Source organism: Brachyistius frenatus, unplaced genomic scaffold (genome assembly GCF_029030835.1).
Source record: "Brachyistius frenatus isolate BFR_SWC_R1_liver_20210118 unplaced genomic scaffold, ASM2903083v1 Contig_19, whole genome shotgun sequence".
Taxonomy (NCBI): domain Eukaryota; kingdom Metazoa; phylum Chordata; class Actinopteri; family Embiotocidae; genus Brachyistius; species Brachyistius frenatus.
The window spans coordinates 3,729,905-3,752,620 of record NW_027210618.1 but is presented as its reverse complement, the minus strand read 5'-3'; the positions used below and the strand labels follow the sequence as shown (position 1 = coordinate 3,752,620).

The window sequence follows — 22,716 nt, the reverse complement described above, 5'->3', positions numbered from 1 at the left end:
TATATAATGTCTACACCACTTTCAAGATGAACGAGGACATCAATGAAAGGGCAGAATCGTGTTATTGTTGCGTGTGTGCCATTCACAAGTCAGGAACACAGTTAAGTAATAAAATAGTTTGACTTAAATTGGTGTAAAAATGCTCAGAAAGGAAGCACATGAAACCACTATATCCAATCACCATTGTTGGCTGAGACTGGCTTCCTCTTGTCATATCTCACTTATCACACTTGTTTTTAAAATGACTATAGACACCTTGAAGCCAAATAAACTCACATTTCTGAAATTTCCTTTTAAATCTCTGTAATCTTCTCAATAAAAAGAGAAAAAAGAAATGGCTTTCATTACCCAATATTTAACTATCAACAGCTGTCAGGTTCAGTCTTCTACCAAACATTGTACCGCACCATAAGAATGGAGAATATATATTCTGCTGCACAGGATAAGTACTATGTACAGCATCAGAAAATGATTTATCATTTGCATAAGAACAATGAGGCGACACCTCTCAGCGAGCTCTAATGAGAAATGTTCTTGTTCGATGGCTTGCACCCCACCTTGCATACAAAACCCTGATGACTTGACCTTTGAAATATGAATATTCCACTGCGTGAAACTGCATCCATGTCGACAAGACAGGGGAGGAATGTTGAGTGAAACATCCTGAGATGTCAGTTAGTTCATGTATGTGAGTCGCGGTCTCCTGGATTTTCAGTTTATAATTGATAAAGTATCGCTGACTTGTTTTATAAAATCCATGTGTGAGTCCACATTTCAGCAGTATGTTGGAAAAATTTGCTTCAGCCTCATCTTGTTTTCAATTCAGCGATTGCATTTCAAACACGCTGCCCTGACAGTTTTCAAATTCTTGATCTGTCTGACCACATCATTTGACACTGTGCCTGTATTTGCTTCATATGGAATTCATGAATCTCTTCTCAAAGACCGGTTGAGTGAAGCAGCCTGTTTGTTTTCGGTACCTGCAGCATAATTGGTTTCTCATGCTCTTGGGCTATGCGTCATCCTTTGTCTAATTAGAGGCAATTTCCCTCCGGTTGGCCCTTTTCATTTTCAATACAAGTTGTCACACAAGTAGATCATATTCAGATTTGAGTGAAGGACATTGTTACGCCAGCTGTTTAAAATCAAATCGGGTCCACTGAAATCTCTGTATTTCTGGAGAATCCATGTAAACTCTGTTTGAGCTCTCAGAACAAAACACTTCATAGGATAAATCTGCCTGGACTGACATTCAAAGTTGTTTTGACAAATAGCAGTTTTGACAGCAGTATTCTCAAAATCATCCTGAACAGTGAATTTTGTAGCACTTTGATGAGGAATACAGGAGACAGAAGAGTTCTATCATCACATCCAGCATTGTTTCCTTCATGTCATCTGATCAGAAATGTGCATTAGTTGAAAGGAAAGATGAAAGAAAAATGCCACACACAAAAATAAAAAATAAAAAAGACAGGTAATTGCAGCTTTGTATTCTGTTGGACTATTTTGTTGTTTAGTGTTGTATTTTTTGCCTATTCTTGACTTCACATTGACTACTATATTTCTGGAGCATTTTTTTTGTTGTAGTTGTTCTTAATTTGTACATGCAACACTGCATCAACATCAGTCCCAACATGAATGACCATATTGGTTGTTTACCCCTACCCTCTGAAAACAAGTTTACTGTATGTGTCAAAGAAAGGTTATGGTTAATATCAGGTTTGCGGTTTGAATAGAGGACCTTTGTCATCATGATAACAATAGAAAACTTGCAGGTTCAGGTTATGGAACAGTCGGGTTGTGAAGAAACATTGGTTTGAAATGAGAAACATGTTAAAGTACAATGTATTGCTCAACTCATCCACTCACCCTATCGTCCCTGTTTGACCTTTGTGGCTCTGTGACTACATCAGTCCACTTTTACTTTCGCTCCCAACATGACTCAACCCGGTCTCATCCCAGGGCATCAAATACTGCAGTTTTGACAAGGGCCCTGTCTCAGTTTAAGGCGTTAAAGTAAAGGCACCAAAATCACAAGGTTTAGACAAACATCATCGGTTTTGTTAAAAGATTAACATTACTTAACGTTATGTACATCACATAAGTTAATTTACTTACATTACAGAAGTTACATATATTGCGGTGGTTTTCTTATTGGAGATAATTTTATCTGGATTTCGGGAGCAGGACCACACCTCAATCACTCCCCCACTTCCGGTTATACGCCTACAAATACCTGCACACTCTAAGCCCCTGTCTGTTGTTTTCCGTATTCGGAGCCACAAAACGCCACACAGAAATAGTCTTACCTCGTCTCGAACATGGATCTGCTGTCCCTCAGCCCATCCGACGACAACGACCTGTTTACCAACATGGATGCTACCTCAAACCTCTGTCCTCTCCAAAAACACCCAAGACACCCACGAGACGCCGTCCATTGCCACCAGGAGCGCCCAGGATGCTCGACGCAGCCAAAACCGTCACTGTCCAACAAGCTGACCAGCCGCATCCATCCATCAGAATCCCTCTCTCCTTTCAATCCAACAATACAAAGATTCAGACCCATCGCCGTCCTCCAATAACCCACATCTCGGAGATAGAGACACCTATCACCTGCAGAAACAGACTGCACAAAGGCAGGTCTCCTCTATCCTCCTCCGCTCGTTTCATAGCAAGCACTTGTCAAAGAGTCTCCGATAACTCCGGCTCCCCATCAGGCCGCACTCAAAGCCGCCGCCACCGCTCCCACGCTCCGGACAGGCGCCCCGTCGAAGACACCCCCTCGAAAATCTCAGAGTGGACCGTAGTCCCCCTGCAGAGAGCTTTCAAAGAGAAAGGGACACCTCACCACAGCTCTGATAATCCTCTTCCCTCTGTCACTCTTTCGCATCCACCTCCAGCACCCATCACTGACACCAGGCTGTCCTCCTATCTCAGGCACCTCCCGTGTCCAACCCCGGCACAGCGAGGGCTGTTCCTAACTCTTCTGCTCCACCTATCACGCTGTCTCCTGGCACCAGGCTGCCAGTTACCACTTCTTCCTTCCTCACTTTCCAACCATCTCCTGCTCCCTTCTCTGCCACTGTGTTGCCAGCCCCTCTCTTTTACATCCCTCCAACCCAGCAGTCTCACGCCACTGGCACTGGGATGCCAGCCTCCCTCCTTCCCTTTCCCCTGTTCCATCAATTACACCCAGCCAGCACTGGAAATTATTTTTTTTCAGCACCGCCAGTCTTTCTTCACTCCAACCCCCTCCTGTTCCCATCAGTGTGCACTGAGTGGCCAGCCTCACATCCTGCTAACATTACCTCTTTCCACCAGCCACCTTTAGCCGCAGTTCCCAGCACCGGGTTGCCGGGCTCACAAACCACTGCAAGATTGATCACACCTCTGGCCTATTTCCCACTAGCCGCTTCCGAAGCTGCAGCCCGTCTCCTCCAGTTCAACCGGGCCACCTACTGAGGAAGGCCGTGTTTTTGCCACCTGTCCAGCTCTCCCCTGTAATTTATGCAGAGCTCCTTCCCATCCCGCCACCGCTTGCACCGTCCCCATCCAAACCAATCCACAACCCCAAAGCCAAACTTCAGCCACCACTCACCCACCAACCAACGCCCCTCCAAAATACCTAACTCCCACCATAAACCGTGTCATTTCCCTCATCGGCAGAGGCGCCTGGCTTTCTAAAGCCAACAAAACAAGTGCCTTCAAGGTCCTCCCTATTCATCCAGACTTCTGGTACCTCTTTGGCGTCCACTGGAAGAACGCCTACTACTTCAGTGTGAGACTCACTTTTGGCTGCAAAAGCAGCCCTAAATTATTTGACTCACTATCAGAAGCCTTGTGTTGGATCCTCATTAACAACCACAAAATACATCACCTGGTCCACCTTCTCGATGACTTCCTGGTCATAACCCCTACTTCATCATCTCCAGCCCATTGTCTCTTGACTACGAAATCAGTCTTCGCTCAGCCTGGCGTCCCTCTCTCTGAAGAGAAAACAGAGGGTCCATCAAACTCCTTGGAGTTTCTTGGGATTACCCTCAACACTATCTAGTTCCAAGCTTCCTTGCCTGTAGAGAAACTCCACTGCATTATTCACCTACTGCAAAACCTTCTCTTTACTCCCTCTTGCACGAAACAGCAACTGCTCTCCCTCTTCGGTCACCTGAACTTCACCCTGCGGATTATTCCCCAAGGCCATGCCTTTCTTTCGTACTTGTTCTACACGCCTTCACTTGTGGATGCAGCTCCTGAGGGGGCACGAACGGCCAAAAAGGTCTATTATCATTCATTCAGACAATATGTCCTGATCATCTCCTGAATTAATCCTGATTCCTTCTCCGGCCACTCCTTCTGCATTGGGGCAGCCACTACTGTGTAAGGCAGAGGAGTCCCAGACCTCCTAATCAAGGTCATGGGCTGCTGGTCCTCCCAAGCCTACCAGCTTTACACTTGCCACAGCCTCAAAGACCTGCGCAATGGCCAGGCACCCCTGATTTCTTAGGAGGGCTTTTTTTAGGAGATCTGAGAGGCCCGGTAGCCACAGTGAATCCTCAACTAAGCCTTCTCCAAACCATTAACTCTCACCTTGGCTCCATCTCCCTCAACCTTTCATCACCGCTCCAAATAGTCAATACAAAAATCGTACTCAGTGTTTGAGGTCGTGGTCCTTGCTCGTGAACTTATGTTACCCAAAATAAATCTACGACAACTCCGTTTTCCCATGAACTCCAGTCTCCTGGGTGAAAGTTCAACAACAGCTTCCTGGGTGAAAGTCCTGTGTTTGATCGATTCCAACCACCACTAACGTCCTACCATATACCAAATTTGTCACTCTTTCTACTCCTTCAACATTGAATCGGGTGGTAATGGTACTGACACTAAAGCACAACTTGTCCACATTGCTGTGACGCCAACGGCTTTGACAAAAGCGTCAATATTTAGACTGTCACAATGACGTAACTATAGGATGGGTCTTTTATGGGAGGACAGTCTCAATAGACCATCAAGCAATGATAAGCTGTTGGTTTTATTATAAAAGCATAGGCTACTGAAAGTAATTCCCACCTGTACACATTTTGGGTTTTAAAAAGCCACCACAAACTACAATTAACAATTTTTCATACTTTGAATCCATTCAATATCATATAATGGTTGGGTATATAAAGGATTTATAAAGCAATTCTGTTCTGGTATTAAAGAAAAGTTTAACAAAAGCAGATCTGATAAATATTCTGACCAGTTTCTCCTCAGCCATGTGTTGTTTTACCAAATCCCAACACTAAACAGTATCTTATTATCTATTGGCATTGGCATTAATTCTTTAGCACAAAATAGTGAGTATTTAATAGTTTTTTTCATCCTTAAGTCATGGCATCTGTCACTAAATAGTAGCCTCCCAAACTGAGAATGATGTTGGCTATTCCATGCACACAGTCAAAAAGGTCCTTGAGGACATGTACTGAAACCCTCAGCACATTGCCATAGTCACAGATTGATGTTATGATCCAGAACATGCAATCTTTGCTGTATACAACTGCACATTAAAGGCAAGTGGAAAGGATAAATATACTGTATATTTTTAACAGTAATTTTGAGACCATAAGAAACTAGCCTGTGGCCACAGTTTACTCTTACCGGGTTTATTATGGAAGATTGCTACTGCCATTGACATAAACTGAATGGTATATTGTTGTAAAACTTTATGAAAGAAAACAAGCACAGGTAAACTATATGTTATTAAAGGAAACTGTAAAAGTTTTAATACCAGTTGAAACAGCTGCTTAGACACAGAAAAGTACTGTTTGGTCTTTTATTACACAGTAATGATCAGTCTTATTCCAGTTTCTTTTTTCACATCGCTGCCCTCTCTTTTCACATCGTGTGCTCCGTGTCCACAAGTGTATCAATTTTACTTGATAGATGGAGGAGGCAGGTTTGTTTGTTTGACACAAAGTACAACTCTCCCGTGTCTGCGATATATCAAACGCTGTAAACGCACAATATGTAACCATGTTACCACGGGCAACTCATCTTTGCCTTTGAACACACGAAAGAAAACATAAAAAAATGCAAACCGGGTAGCTAATAAATAAATATATTTTCATTCACGACTTTGCCCAAGGCATTAAATATGCTAGGGTCACTGTTTATTCTTGTCCCAGTATTTTACCTGCTGAGCTTCAGCATCACGGAAGCTTTCATTGAATACATACTGTCTGTTACCAAGGCTTTCACTGTGACGGGAGGCAACAGGTTGGCAAGAATATGTGGTTTTAATTCAAGATATGTACCGGCAAAATCAACAAATGGCCCTCAGGGAATACAGAAGCTTCCTAAGTAAGGATATATTAAAGTAGCATTCATTACATTTAGATAAGCTGTTAAAGCAGCTCACCAGCGTGTGAAAAGGTAATCAAGGCAGTTCCACATTTGTGCTCAGCATCAAGTGCAAAGTACTAATAGTCTGACATGAAACTGCCATGACACCATCACCATTAAACCTTGTTTTGGCCGAGGCAGAGGACTGGTGTGAAAATCCGTCATCAACCCCAATTACAGAACTTCACAGCGAACCTTTAGGTGCTTGTTACACTGAGTTAAGTTTGATCTGATTTTTCTTTAGGAAAGTTGTTATATTTTTTGTTGTAGTTCAAATGACATGGAGTTTGTGCAGTTTTAACCAAACTGAGGTTAAAGATCTTAAAGTTGAGACAGTTAATGTCCATCACACAGAATCTGCATTTCAAATTTGTAATCAAGCATTTTTTATGAGTGTGTGGGAAACTTTCACTGTCCTATATTGACACTGTAGATATAACTACCGTTGTTTATTAAAGCTTCTTGGTTGTTTGTTGTAATTATTGTCTTTAAATTGGTCCAAAGAGATTTTAATGCTTACATCTGGTAATGTAACAGAAATTTTAGCATCTTTGTTACCTGAAAACGACATCCGGATTATAAATGTAGTTCTCACTTAAAGCAGATACAGCTTGGCGATATCTAAAAGTTTTGGTTTTGTGCTATTTAAAGCAAGTTAATAGGAGATGTTTACTAAGTCCAACCCAAATGTCATCCAGCTTTTCAAAGCACATATGTGGTTCCAAATAGGCAGTTATGGCGATGAAAAAGAGCTAAAAAACTTGATGGGGAAGGAAAAGGGTTGTTAAAGTCAGGGGAGGTCACATTGCCTTTAGTTCAACTTGACTTTTGGAAAATCTTGTCTTCTCACTGTATAGAAAATCAGTAAGTTTCTTTGCCTTTCAGTTCGACCTACTTTTGACACCATAGAAAATGATGAGAGAAATCAGTATTTTCCCCTTTTTGTCAATAGTCACAGATTGCTGCACAAAAGTAGCCTTGTTTTGCATTTTATGAAATAAAGCTGAGGCAAAATAGGCTCAGATCTCTTGGAGCAAAATGTGTGTTTGTGGAAGATTTCCTCTAATCCTCACTGCTAAGTGCAAAATAAGTATCCAAGGTCAGCTTTCTGGAAGATGCAGGGGCCACATTTCTATCATGTAGAGGGATTTACATAGAGCAGCTTTCCGTTATGTATGCTTGCTGCTGTTGTGTAGCACAATGCACACCTACTGTACATGTTTTACATGAGCAGACCTGCACAGTGAAACATAACACACTAAACAAAAGCACATGCTTGAAAGGAACCACACAGGCATCGCTTTGAAATGTGTGTTTGAATGAGTGGCAGTCGTGCACTGATGCACATCCTTCAAATTATAGGAAACCTCTTTGTCTTTTAATTGTGTGTGCAAAAGACAGAAAAAGCCTCTGTCGCTGAAATGTAACACAAAGAAGAGATCAACAGAGCAGGATGTAATGCTGATAAATAGAACGCTGAGTAAGATTTCTGGAATGCACAGATACCTTCAATAATGGCGCCTGTGCATGTATGAACATTATATTTACTGCTGGCTTTGCCATAAGCTGTTGCCACGGAAACAAGTGCTGTATTCCTGTGTATATGGATATTTGCATTTGGAATATGAAGATACACATAAGCTCATCCCTAGCAATAAGCGTAACTGGGATTTGAAGTATTATGTGTGTAAATGTCAGCGTGTTCATTGACACTCGGTAGAAGAAATGCAAATACATTATGATTTCCTACAATTTGCATTGTTTGTGTGTGTGTGTGTGTGTGTGTGTGTGTGTGTGTGTGTGTGTGTGTGTGTGTGTGTGTGTGTGTGTGTGTGTGTGTGTGTGTGTGTGTGTGTGTGTGTGTGTGTGTTTGTTCATTGTATATTCCTCATTATTAGGAGTGATATTAAAATGTCCCAGGGAATTAACCTCTGTTGCTTATGATGTATGTTTTAATGGTCTCCTAAATGGATATTCAATAGTCATTAATCTTAAATATGAAATGACTTTTGTAATTATTTCCATGAGATCCTTACTCAGAAGAACTGACAATATGGCACCAGTGTGTTTTCCTGAATTAATGGACAACCACTACAGGGAATGGAATTACCATTATCTTTTTTTTTTTTCGTGTTACATGACATGCTCAAAGTTCCAGGATCACAAAAAGTGCAGCTGGGCTGAACAGAGTAGAGCTATCAAATATCTTAAGTTATATCAGTTTTGTCAGATTTATGTTCAGAGTTTGTCAACAGATTTTGGGGTCAAGGCTGAACGGCAGCTTCCTCCTGTAAAGGTTTAGTCTTATCTCCTGGATGCTTTTGTGGTGAGATTCTGCTTTTAAAATGGTTGTGGAGCATCAGTGCATGAAGGTCATCTCCCCTCATATTGGTGGGTGCACTACACTACCAAACATAACACTACTAAGCCTCGTCCAAGGTTGGCTGTGATGGTTTAGAGCCGATTCTACATCAAATATTGATGCATTTAATAGACGGCCCTTAGATTACAGTGGATAGAGTACAATGGACCAGGCACATGCTTTTCATCAATAGTTACAAAGTCAAGGCGAACAATCTGATGCCCATTATGTTTTACAAATCAATAGAGAAATGACAAACCAAAGGAAAAATAATAGACTTCAGAAATGTAATGTCCCTACTGTATGGTGAAATCTGACACAACCATCGTTCCTAAATGGATTCCATCATGTGTTTGAACACTGAACACTCCACAGCTCTGTTCAGCCATCTCAATAAGAGCTTTCCTCTCATTGAGATGTGTTTATCAGCCCTTCTTGACTCACAGTTTTCATTATGTTCATTTTGTTTTTGACGTTTGGCTGATGTTCTTAGCAGGCTTGATTTACAGTAATTGACTGTGCTGGATTTTAGTACCTTGTTCAAGGTCAAGGACACTTTTACTGGAGGTAGCTGTTGATGGACACAGGCTGTTGTCAGTTTGATCTAGCTTATTATCCTTTGGCTGTGGCTTTGTTTCTCTGGGTCACTATGCTGTTCATAAATGTGAAGTCATTCATGATCCTCATTGTCGCCCTGTGGATAAGATCATTTAAATCTCTGAACGGACCACGCACATCAAGATACTGTACTTTCAGGCTCTGATTGCCTTTGAATTGCTTTGTATTCAAAGGGAGAACAGTCATTTGAGCCATCCCGTGTTTCTTGGCAACTCCAGACAAAATTGGTCAGGTGACCACACATTACTTACAATACCACATATGTACTCACCCTGTGATGAACACAGGCCCATTCTATAAGTGGTAAGCACATTAAAGATACAAAAAAAGAGAGTTTTTGCAATTTGAAGTGATTTTTTTTTTTTTAATTTTTTTTTTATGTTCAAGCAGTCATGTTTTTTTTAGTTACGAAAGTTAGTGCTTTAGTAAGTTACAATATGAGGCCATACTCTTTGCATAATGTTACCTTTAAACTGCTGTATGACACAAGGTTGTCGAAATGGCAGGAGTTGGGTAATTTCAACCAAATGGCCTGCGGGAAGTTTAGCCAGTTCTCCCATTTATGATTAATAGTATTGAAGTATTATTTCTACATTGCATTCTTAGAATGTATCACTGAAATGATGACACTTTTTACTTTAGACCAAAACTTATCTTCTATAAACAGAAGACAGGGCTTCAACTCCACAGGGGCTATTGTGCGCAGGTGTCGCCATCAATTCCCTTTTCACCTGTACATTACCAGCTATTTCAGTTGGCACAAATGCAGCTTCTTCTGCTTACAGCATTATTTAAAGTAAACATGCTTAGTTTTACTTCATCATTAGAATTGGTCGCTCAATTTACCACCATATTTGTATATTGTTTAGTTGGAGACGTTACTGTCATTTTTTCACTTTAAAGACATCTCGATTAAAAACTAGCTCAAATTAGCCCGACCTCCCCGTGGTCATGGTATGCCACTTGTCTCCAGTGTTCACTATTTGTTATGTTTTTTTGTCAGTGACTGCATGAAGAAACCTCAGCTATCAGTGAGGGATGCAACCCAGTCTATACAGGAAGCTGCTGCACTCATGACTTGTCGTTCAGTTCGCTTTCAGAGGGAGAGGAAGGACGAGAAGAAGTGCATTTCCACCGGTACACAATTTGCCTCCACTAACTGCATCATTTTCTATTACACAGGAGGTTATTTCCGTAACCTGATTAATGCACCCCCACACCTCACGCGCACAAAAACATAATCATTCCTGTCTTGTCTCCAGTGTGACCTCGCTGAATTCTGCAAAAAAAGTGCATTTTTGTCTCTTCAGTCTGTCTTCGAAAAGTTATGATGTGCTTCAGGTGGCATTTGTATTGGTATTTAGTGTGTGTACATTTCATTACAACCAAGTTGCACTATTCCCATGACTCCTCAACAAGTAGCCTATATATCCTACCCAGTTATTAATGGAGATGGTGGTTTTATAGTGCTTCTCTGTGTCTTATCTTGTGGCTGCCTGTCTAAAAAACTTTTTTTTTTACCCAATTTTATTTTAATGTACAGCCACACAGGGGAAAATGGCTGTCGGCAGAATATGTTCCATATATACTTCATTGTATGAGACTATGGAATAATTACACTCCATTAGGGACTAGTGGTTAAAAACAGACCACAAAAACCTAACAAACAAAGAGAGTACAGCAAGTCATCTTACAGATGAGGACAACATTGTTTTAGTGTCTCAGCTGTAGCTCAATTCAGAGAAAGTAAATGTTTCTCATATGTCATGGTCCCACTTTTTGTGTCTGCATTCATAGCCTTTAGCCACACAGTTGAAAGAGAATTTTAAATTTGTAATCAACTATTGCACTTTACAGACCTGCATTATATTTCAGATATGACTAACAATTAAAGAATAATGGAAATATGATTTTTGTTTGTTTGCAATGCAATATTACGAGGGTATATATTTAGCATAAAATTCTCTCAAATTAGTTTTTCTGTGCTTCGATGATAATAGTTTATTTTTGTACCATGCTATTTTAACCTAATCTATAATTCATTGAAAGCATAGGTGAGAAAATGATCATGAATATTTTGGATATCTTTTGTTTTCTGTTGCTAAAGGCCCTTTGTATTGTTCCTTTTTTATTTTAACAATATTTCTACGTCTCTGTTCCTTTTGCATCATTTTTGATGCACATTTTACAGCATTCACTATATGAATTATGCTGTTTGAAGAGAATCACCTCACAGACCTTCTTTTGAACATCATAGCCACTGTTTCTTTGTATCAGCCATGTAAATGCTGTTTCTTAATTTACCATTTCTTTCTTTAGTTTGACCCCTTCCTCCTTTTGTGCAGGAAACTTTCACAAAACCATAAAAAACAAGTTCTATCTAAATGGTCAGTTTCCTAAATCTACAAGACAGTTATTTACCATTATTGAACAATGGAATGCAACACGCACCATCCTGCCTCCATATGCTACTTGTTTATCAGTTAAACTCTTCACATGCTGTATTATGTCCATACATGCCTCAATGCCATATTTTAGAGGGATTTGTGTGTGTGTGTTTGTGTGAATGTGTGGACGAACATGACAAGTTCTTCAACATTTTTGATACAGAGAACCATGTGGAGAATATTTCTGCCGAATGTCGGGACTTGACCCTGGTAAATCAACGCCCACCGAAGGTTTTATCTTTTAGATGCAGCTCTGTGGAGATGATGCCTAATGTGACACTTTCTCAGCTAAAAATGTGTTATTGGTGAAAATAGCATTACTTTGCCAAAAATGTCAGTAATGACTATTTGCTTAAATGAAAAAAGAAAAACCTGGTAGTTTACCAGGGTCAACTGTTATGCACATTTCCTCTTGAATGTTTCCCCGTCAAAGTGTTATTCATTCTGTCAGGACACAAAAACTGTCACATTTGTGTGAATACTGGGTTTCTTCGGTTGCTCCACGATCCAATAAACCTTCCTTACTTAACACCTACAATATAAGAATGTGGAATCATCACAAAAGGACATTTCATGGTTTAAAATGATCAATAGCATTTATTCTCACTGTGCTAAAACACATTGTCCTATGACAAGTATGAAATTATCATTAACAATCAAACACACTCATCCAGAACTTTGACATATTGCTATAATAAAAGACATGCACTGGATAAATTGATTCTAAACTGTCATGGAAACAAAAGCTGTTTCATTTGTTAAAATTGTACAGTCTTATCGAAATCAAAAATTGAATGAACAATATCAGCACAAGGGAGGATTTGTTCCAGTTCTTTATCAGAAACATACATACTCATAAAAGCTCCTGAATGATGTTTCAAATCTTAAAACAGATTGTGTCCCTTTCCTTGATTGCACTTGCACACATTTTGCAGATCAGTAAGTCTGACTTAAATGTAAACTATTATTGATACCGTACAACAATTGAGTATATTTTGAATAAATGCAATCTGCATCTACTGGAAATCATTTTTGATCTCATATCATATTTGTGAAGTTTTGTCTGCCCAGGATTCATCATCTTTTTTTTTTTCATTTATTTTACCCGCATAATGATCAAAGCTGATGACAGAAAATTGTGATGTGATACACTGAGTAAAAGCTAAACCAATTCTGTCTGTGTCTCCCTCGCTAACATACGCATAGAAATACAAACAATATAAATGATATAATAAATTGAGCAATATTCAGCCCAGCTAGCTTTGCTTATTGCCTCTGCAAGCAGCTGCCTATTTTCTCAAGGCATGGTAGACAGGTTGGAATAAAAGAGACAATGATCACAGTGGTATTCTTCCTCAAGGTCAAGAGTAGAAGTACAAGACAGGAACAGAGAATTCAAGAAATTGCTTTTTCATCCCCAGTGGCAAATGTAAATCTAGGGGGGTGGGGGGGGTGTGTTTTGATTTCCCACATTTTTTTTTTACTATTACCATTTTTACTTTCTGTATACAACAGCTCAATCAGGAAATAAAAGACACACCATGAATATTTTCTGAAGACTTTTGAGCAAAAGCATTTCTGTACTAAACATCAAAGTTGCTGATGGTTAACAACTCGAGTGTATCTTAATGAAGAACATAATTTGCTCTTAAATTACTGGGTTGGAGCTGTACTCAGGTGAAGCTGGACACCCTTTGTTCTTTTCGACCCTGGAGAGCAGTGAAGTGTGACAGCGCGACGGTAAGGCAGTAAGCAGGCCCTTAATTGATACCGCCAATTGTCCTGTCTGCTGGCAACAAAGCATGGCGAGTTACAGTGGGCAGCACATTGGTTTAATGAGACTAGGTGTCCCAGTGCTGGTTCCAGGGAGTTTGATGAGGATAATACTGCAGTTGTCTGCAATGATACAAGACACAGATCACAGGAAGAAAAACCATTAGAGCCACTATCACTACCTTGCAATGTGGGAACGGCTGTGTGGTCTTCCAGCACTCGTATCACGTTGACAACATCTAAGGCACTGCATGCTGAAGATTTATACGTTCCTTGTGAGGTTTAGGAGTGTTTAATAGCACATGGGATGTTACATTCCTCATCATGCCTGCTGTAATATTGAAATTAGTCTTCAGTCTTATTGGTCATTTTCAATGGAAAACCAATCTAAAAATACAGTCTCATTGAAAACATGAACCAGCTGTTTGACAAATAACGTTTCTGGGTACCAAGTGGCAGTAACTAATGTCTCGCATCTGAGGAAAATAGCATTGATTGTGAAAGAGTCATTTACTCCCTATTGAGAAGCAATTTGTTTGCTGTTGTTTTTGCAGAATGTGAAGGATGGTTTCTCGATACTGGAGATGCAGGTCAGTGGGTGGGGAGGAGCAGTAGATGATGTGTGACACACCAAAGTTCAAGCCAAAGGTGCATTAATGATCTGGAGAGGGGATCTTTGAAAAAGAACAAAGGGCAATGAATCATTTACAAAAGTGATGCATCAAGGTGATCGCAGACCAAACCCTCAGAGTGCAGCTTTTAATATCTCCCTCTACCCACGATGCCGTGCAACTCTTAGCATACCATGGTAGGAAGGTGAAAGCAATGTTAGATAATAACACTATCATGGGAATTACATTAGAACCCTTGAGACTTCTAAAAGAGGTTCCTCACAAAAGCAATTATGCAGTTTGTCGCAAAGCTCTTTCATGCCACAACATTGTGCCAATAGCTTTAAAAATTAAGTACTAAGTAGGACTCAAGGGGCCGCACACAATGTCATTGCAAGGTCGTACTTAGACCTTCCTGTAGCGCAAAGGCCAGTTTATAAAGGTGGGAGTAGAACTGAATGTTTTCTACTTTATCTTGGAAGTGGAGATTAATTACAGGGTCAACTATAAGATTGGCACAGGCTTCAAAAGCTTCTGTAGACGTACAGCATGGAGCCACAATACTCTGGAGTAAACATCTGCATTGCACAATGGGACGGTGTCAGAATAAATTACACGTTTACTATTTAAAAACCCATCACTTTCAAACCCAAATTTCACTGGCATGTGCAACAGACACAGTTTAATACAATTCAGTTAATCACGACTATTTTTTTATGTCCACCTATCAAGATCACAGCTATTATTAATAATTCCACTTCTCTATTCTATTAATAAGAACACGTTTTTCTATCATGCTGCATACAGTGTGCACACTGCAAAAACAAACTACTTCAATTTGAAAAGCTCGCTGCCTCTCACTTAAGCCCCCTCTTTAAATGCCATTTAGGCATGACACGACACCTGAAGCGACTCATTGATGACTGAACATTAATATGGTTCCAAATAAAGACACAAGGTCTTCCTTTGAAGCTGGTGCAGCAGTCCTTTCAAACAAACTCACACAACAGTTGGAATGTATTGAGTGGTGAAAAATATAAGATAGATGGTCCGAATCGGTATGAAACCCACGTAAATTTCATAACTAAGGTAAGTTTTTGAATTTATGACATCAAACAGGGAAAAAGACTAAACATTGTGTGTTTTTGAAAACTTGCTATCTGGAATAATACATGCATACATTAAAGGGACAGTGTAGGATTTACTGGAAGCAGTAACTTTGCAAATTGTAACCAACCAGCAACCCACCCACTGTCATATCACCCATTGGTTGGGAAACAGTTTTTTTTTTTTTTTTTTTTTTTTTTTTAAGACCTGGCATTTCAAACATCGCCATCTTGCTTTTTTGGAGGCAGAAGTGACCATTTTTGGATGAGGATTTATGCTGGCTGCAAAACCTGCTGTAAATGTGAAAGTCCATCTCTGGAGCCAGGGTTTGGTTTGTCCCTCCTGGGATACTGTAGAAATATTGTGCTGCAACATGGCACACTCCGGGGAGGATGACCTTCTCCCTATTTAGATATCAAGGGCTCATTCTAAGGTAATGAAATCACAACAATTCTTAGTTTCAAGTGATTTTACATGGTATTATATTATTTTTTTCTGATGCCATTGTGTGACAGGAATAGACACCTCCAACCTGCAAAAAGCAGGCCCTTTGTCATTGGAACATAAAGGTACAGGAAAGATGAGCAGAAATTCAAGAAAGATACAAAGATTGAACGTTGAAAAACATTATAATGAACTGCTTTTATCAATCAGTTTGTCTCCTGGATTAGAGCTTTAACCCAAATAAATACAGTTTCTGTTAACAAATACTAAAATGTATGACTTTGTTTGCCATGACAACAAGCTTACAGGTTGTCATGACTCAATATTTGATTCACTTGGGAACAAGTAGTGCTACGGCCAGTGTGGAGTAGAAACACACAGCAATAATAATGGTGTTTTCAGCAGAAAAAACATTATACAGCTCTGCTAATACACGGTGACACAGCATGTGTCATTGTACACGCTTTGCTGAGCCCACCTTGCCCTATCAATCGTTCAGGAGACCTTTTAATCCTGTGACTTCCCTGTGGCACTGGCTTGTCTCCAGCTGAGAGCTGCAAGTGTTTATTGGCTTTGGTATCAGTGGGATACTTGTGTTGGCCTGCCTCACCTTTAATTCTGACATTTTTTTTGCCAAAGCTGTGACAAGTACCTCTTTGACTTCAGCCATCAACTAGAAACTCAGGTGTGGTGTGAGGCTCCCAGATAGAATGAGGCACAGTCATATCCACAGAACTGACCCAGAGAGCTACAATTTTTGTCCCCCAATGAAATAGAAATGGAGACTATTGATCAGGCCTGTGTCGCTTGATTTGTTTGTCCAACATGAAATGTTACTGGAGGTGATATCCACCATAACAACATTCAGATCGTTACATTGTGCATTGAAACCAAACTATGACTTTCAATGCATATATGATTTAAAAAAAAAAAAAAAAGTGACTAAGGATGCTTGTATGATATTTGGTATTTAAACTAACTGGTCTGATGAGGTACTAATTAAAGGTCAACACCTTTATTAAGTGCCTCTCAAATTGAAAAGCCCCAACGCTCCTAGTCAACCATCTTTCCCAGATTCACCAAATAAGGTTGTGTTATTGCACGTCTGCATTATTTTGGGGAGATGACATATGTAGATATTTGTTTCCTCCCAGCGAGAGAAAGGGAGGGGATTTCTTGACAGGAGATCAGTGCTGAGTCAGGACGCTGGTGAAAGGAGTTCTCCTCTGCCTGAGGCCAGCGAGTGCTGTGAGAAAGCCATGACAGAAAAGTGATTATTGTATTCTGGTTTTTGTTGTTGTTGTTAGGTCTTTTTATAGAAAATCTGATTTTACATTGTACAGTACATACAGCAGGATGCTGAGAATTTGAATACGAATGAAAAGAAATGAGAGCATGACATGATTTTCAACCCAGTTAGTAATGCAACAAGGTTGGTTATCTCAGGATAAGTGGGTCAGAGTTAGGGCACAGGGACTTTCGTTGGCTTTTTTGGCATTGACTCCAGCCTTTCTTGTCCAACTAAATCATGCAGCTTTCCATAGTTTCCATATAACGTATAATTTGAGGTGTGAAGGTCGTTTTGTGTCTTTTTTATGCAAGTATAAAAGACAGTTTTGACAAATGTCTAGGTAAAATACATATGAACTGAGAATAAAATTATTTGCATTGCAAATAAAGTATCCATTACAGTTCTATTTGTTTTGGTTACAGAATTGAGAATTTCGCTTAGAAAAAAAGGAAGGAATCTGCACCACCTGTAGCACCAGTTGTAACCTTGTCCAGTTCAACCACCTCAGTTGCAGAAAAGTAATCTCATTGGATTTTGTCAGCAAGTGTCTTACACACAAGTAGCTAACCTCAGCTAACAAAGTTATGTCGCTGACAAAATGTGTGCAATGTTACCCCACAGAGGGGCTTCGTGTCAAGATGACATTCATGTCGTTCTTTACAAAAAAGTAAGATTCCATGACATAACAACATTAAATATAAAAAAAACTGAAAACATTACATGGAGGAAAATCGTTCTGCCACATTTGAAAGAACCATTTATTGTCAACTGACCTTCATGTAGCTCCACACACAGTCCTACCCTGTCAAGTGTTTACAGTGGGAGTGAGGGGATTTTGTTTGTGTAGTCGTGCTGTGGATCCAAGTCAAACCCACCAATAGAAACTCTTGTCTCATCCATCAGTGTAGATGCCACCCATTACATCCAATTCAACTTGCAAGCAAAAGTTGTTCACTCACAACCACACGTTTTTGAATTTTCAACCAAAGAGGTCTGACTTGCTATCAAAACTTTGTGTAACACAACAAAAAGGCTGGTTCAGCAAAATGATGAAGTTTGTGACCAAAATCAACAAACTGTAAGGGATCATTGATTTACAATCCAAATAATGTTACAAACTAGGTCTTTGATATCATTGTGACAATATTGCGCTCTTGCGGAAAAAATATTTAAACCAGCTCTGGGGTGATGCAGCCAACTAGATTAGAAATAGGGCTGGTAACTTTACCATGCTTTGACATACTTTAGGAGACAACGCAGCACTTGTACTGTAATGTTCCGTTTGTCCCGTATATTGTTTTGATTAGTCCGGTTGATCACATTACCTTCCTTATTATATTTGGTCCTTGATATTGTCTTTAAATGTTCCCTTTAATATTTACATCATGTATTATGGCATCATTCAATCTGTAGGTCAATATGTGATCGTTTATACATTTCATCGAGAATATAAAAGATTAAAGGCCAGTTTTTCTAACCACAAATGTAAAATATTGTAGAATCTCTGTGATTGTTATACACCTTTTCGAGGACATTTTGGCATCATTGGAAACTTTGCAAATAAACTGAAACCAACAAAATCCTGGGACGCTTTAACTGCGTTTTGACTCAAATTTAACCATACCTATTATGTCGCTTTTATTGCATTGTTGAAAATAGCACAGTGATATAGCATTTCTTAAATTAAGGTTTTTTTTTTTTTTTTTTTTTTTTTTTTCATTTTTATGTCATATACAATATCTTGGATACCACTTTGGGGGAATAATGCATGCAATGGGACCTTTTTGCTGTTGCCAAATGCAGAATGACAGTACAACATCCCAAAAAGTACTCTGTGTGTAACAGATGATGAATCTTCTTGATTGATTTAATTTGGTTTAGCTGTAAGACTGTCAAGCTGTAAAAGTATCACAGGCACAACCCTTGGAGCAGAAACGGTTGAATAGCGACGTTACGTTCCTACCTTCATCTTAGCATGTAATTAACATTCAATCATTGTTTCACTCTTCAGTGTCATCCATAATTCTGTAAATGAAATGTTGCACCACAGGAGTCTCTTTGTGCGGGATAAGTCATCTGCTCTTTCAATAATAACTCTTCTAAGGCAGGAAACAGTTCATATGTGCTCAGTTGTCCCACATGGGAGGGTTTTAATATATTTGACAGCATGTGCTGCCTGCGCTGTCACTTTAAAATACCCCAAAACCGAACCGTGAACCCAACTATACTCACAAGACAATCATGCACTTAGTCTCAAAGTCCATGTGCTGTGCATCAACAATCGTGAAAGAGTAGAATTAATCACTACTAGGACCAAAAAAGCTCAAGCAAATCTAATGCATATGAAATGCAAAATGTATTTCATATTCTCAACCATAAACCAAATGCATTTTGCAACATGTTTCTCTGGGTTTTGAGAAACTTTCATGCACCATGTTTTCATCTAACTGCAATGATACATATGACTGTAGATGCAATGCATGGATTTGTCATTTTGCTGCAGATAAACCTTAGAGGTTTTATAAAGTGCTTTACAATTTTTTTATTCCGTCATTCACTCTTCCATACACTCACCAGTGGCAATAGAGCTGCTGTGCAAGGTGCACGCCCACCATCAGGGGCTTCGTGGGGCACAGTATCTTACCCAGGGACACTTTGACAGAAGCTGCCAACCCTGCATGTAGTGGACAACCTGCTACCATATCAGTTACAGCCGCCCCTGTTTATGTATGCTCAGTTATATGTTCTTAGCCTGGCTCTGCCAACTGTGGCTCACAGCTTCAGTTTTCTTCGCTTTGATGACAGTCTGACAACTCGGTTCGTATTAGCATTTGCACAGCCTTTCTGAAGGGCGGACCAATCAGCGAGCAGTGTCGGTGATTAACCACGTTTGTCCCGCCCCTCCTTCATTGTGATTGGATGGCTGGTGACAGTGATGAGCGTAGAGCTAATATTTTTTAACTCTTAATGAATGGAAGAAAAATCCCAGAATAAACAGTGAGCACCTCATCAAACTGTTGGCTTTCATTAAAACAATTTTAAAAAATATGGTGTACTTGCTTTGTTGGACAAGGGCTGTAGGTAGTTGAAGTGGTGGCAGAGTGTCTGCCGGTTTCTGCGCATACTGAATGGATCAACTTAACCCAAGGTTTACGCCCAGTAGGATAGAACAACTGCAAACAATTCCCTTTGGAGGGCGGCAGACCCTTATATTTACAGAGTGAAATTGGGTTCTGGTTCAGACCAGGCTAATAGTTTCTTGTACCTGAGGTCTATTTATTTGCAGCAACTTCAGTAGTTTTTTTTTTATTTACAATTGGGTCTGCACCTGGTGTTCCACATTATATTCTATAACATACTATCTTATAGCCTAAGTAAAGCACATGTTCCCATTGTAAAAAAAGAATAAGTACGGTGTCCACACTCACTCAAACACTGCTCATTTTACCACTTTGTGTTTGTACTTTTTCTTTAATTCCCATTCCTGAAGAAGATACATTTATCCCAAAAAGATTGCACATATCAACAAAAGCATCACTCAGTCCATTCATAATGTTGCTTTTTACAAGGACAGCTGACAGTACAACAGGTAGCTGGAACAAAACAACGGGCAACAACAGAGACAGTTTGTTTTCACCTCATCTCTACGAGCGGCTACACCTGAACTTTTTCACATTTTTCACTCAAACATTCATAATGTTTCTGTTTAAGTCTCAGCTGTGATTCAAATCAAAGGCAGCTATCACATTTAGTAGGCCTCAAACTTATTTCATTGTTTGTGCATTTAACTGCAGGTTACTGTAATGGGTGACTTCAGATGGGATTTAGTTAATGGTATTTACTTTCTAGAGCACGGAAGGAAGTAGTTACGAGTTACTCTACTCCCTACTAGTGAGCACTACCAGGAAAGACTGTCTTCTCTTCTGACATCAGACTGTATTTGGCCTTCTGAAAGGCAATGCAATTATTACATCAGAAACTTGGAGAAAGGGAGGGGATGTCAAAATTAAGCTCCCTGTATTGTTTCTAGTTAAGCTCCGCTGAGTGTGGTTAAGTTTACCTCTCTCTGATGAAAGAAAAGCAGAGTCCTCTCTGACGTTTGACCCCTCGGTCACTTACTTAAAGTCTCAGCAGCCATTTCAGTATTGGCTGTTTGTCACAGAAACTGCTAATAATGATCCCAATGTACTCTATCAACCCCCATTCAGGCACACACACATAAACACCAAACACACAGCACAAGGGGACGAGCATGTTGCTTGGAGCCACACTCTGAGAAATGGCCATAAACCTGGAACAAATAAAGTCACCCAATAGAGAGCTAGAGTTTTCCCACCTAATAAATGCCTCAGAAGCAGCATGAAAATAATGAGATTCTGCTGACACAATGCAGTAGCCAGTCTGAACGTAATATATGTTGTATTTAACCTCTCTTATAGTTTGCTTGCTTAGCAGTGTGTATGTGCATGCACAGTTGCATGTGCATGCCCAAACATTTATGTATTTGCCATTTACCTCTACAGGGTAGGCAGGTTGAAGAAGGTCAAATGGTTCTATTTGCAGTTGCCTGTTTGCTCTGCTGATCTCCATGCTGCTGCTATTGAATCATAGCTGCATCCTCTAACCTGTAAAAAGACAGTAAACATTCCTACAGGTTTTTACAGAGCATTATCACACAGGCAAGCCCTGTGATAGAGCAGGTTTTGTGATAGCACAAAGATTCCTCTAAACATTGTATGTTTGTATGTCCCTTTCTTCAGTATCCAAATGGTTTTATATGGATTGAAAATGCCCAGTTAGCTTCTGTCATACACAATGTAAGTCTACAAGCTGTATCATCATTTTATGTATTTTAACTAGCAGTTCTGTACAGTTCACATCGAACAAACTTGCTTGAACAAACTTATTGAAGGCAGCAGGGAGACGTAGTAAGTTGTTTCTGACCTTCAGTCGGAAGGTGGAGAGTTTGAGTCCAAAGGTCAGCAAGCATCTGAACTGGTAAGAGTCAGCTCATGACTAATATAATGCTCTGTAGCAAATCTTGACCTCTGTCCTGCCTGGGGATACAAATGATTAAGAAGAGAATTGGTCTATGTAGATCAATAACAAGTACCAAACCTTGTATCTGTTTGGTAAGGATCCAATTAAGCATGTTAGATTATAGAGAGATAGATATAGATAGATAGATAGATAGATAGATAGATAGATAGATAGATAGATAGATAGATAGATAGATAGATAGATAGATAGATAGATAGATAGATAGATAGATAGATAGATAGATAGATAGATAGATAGATAGATAGATAGATAGATAGATAGATAGATAGATAGATAGATAGATAGATAGATAGATAGATAGATAGATAGATAGACAGACAGACAGACAGACAGACAGACAGACACTTTATTAATCCCTAATAGGGACATTTTTAGGTTACAGCAGAATATACAGGGCAAAGCAGTGAAAATGACAAAATATAAAATAGAGGTAGTAAAAAATATTAGATAAAAAAATTTTAAATACACATTATATACAAATACAAATAGTATTAATACTATTAAATTAAACCAAATTAAATTCAACTAAACTAAACTAAATAACACTGCAATTAATTAAACAAACAAACAAACAAACACACACAACAGGGCAACAGTGTTATTGTTATGTGATGGATTTAG

The 22,716-nt window shown here is 39.5% G+C and overlaps 1 protein-coding gene across 3 annotated transcripts in view; it reads left to right on the top strand.

The window, feature by feature from the left end:
- Positions 1–22,716, top strand: part of lingo1a (leucine rich repeat and Ig domain containing 1a) — a 128,398-nt gene that overhangs the window by 66,560 nt on the left and 39,122 nt on the right. The window contains exon 1 of one of the 3 annotated variants that reach the window (XM_069695342.1): positions 14,137–14,171. The exons of the other annotated variants lie outside the window; for them this stretch is intronic. Within the exon in view, the coding sequence (XP_069551443.1) occupies positions 14,166–14,171 (6 nt within the window). The 5' untranslated portion in view covers positions 14,137–14,165. Of the gene's footprint in view, positions 1–14,136; positions 14,172–22,716 lie in introns of those variants that run through there. 3 annotated transcript variants of the gene reach the window in all.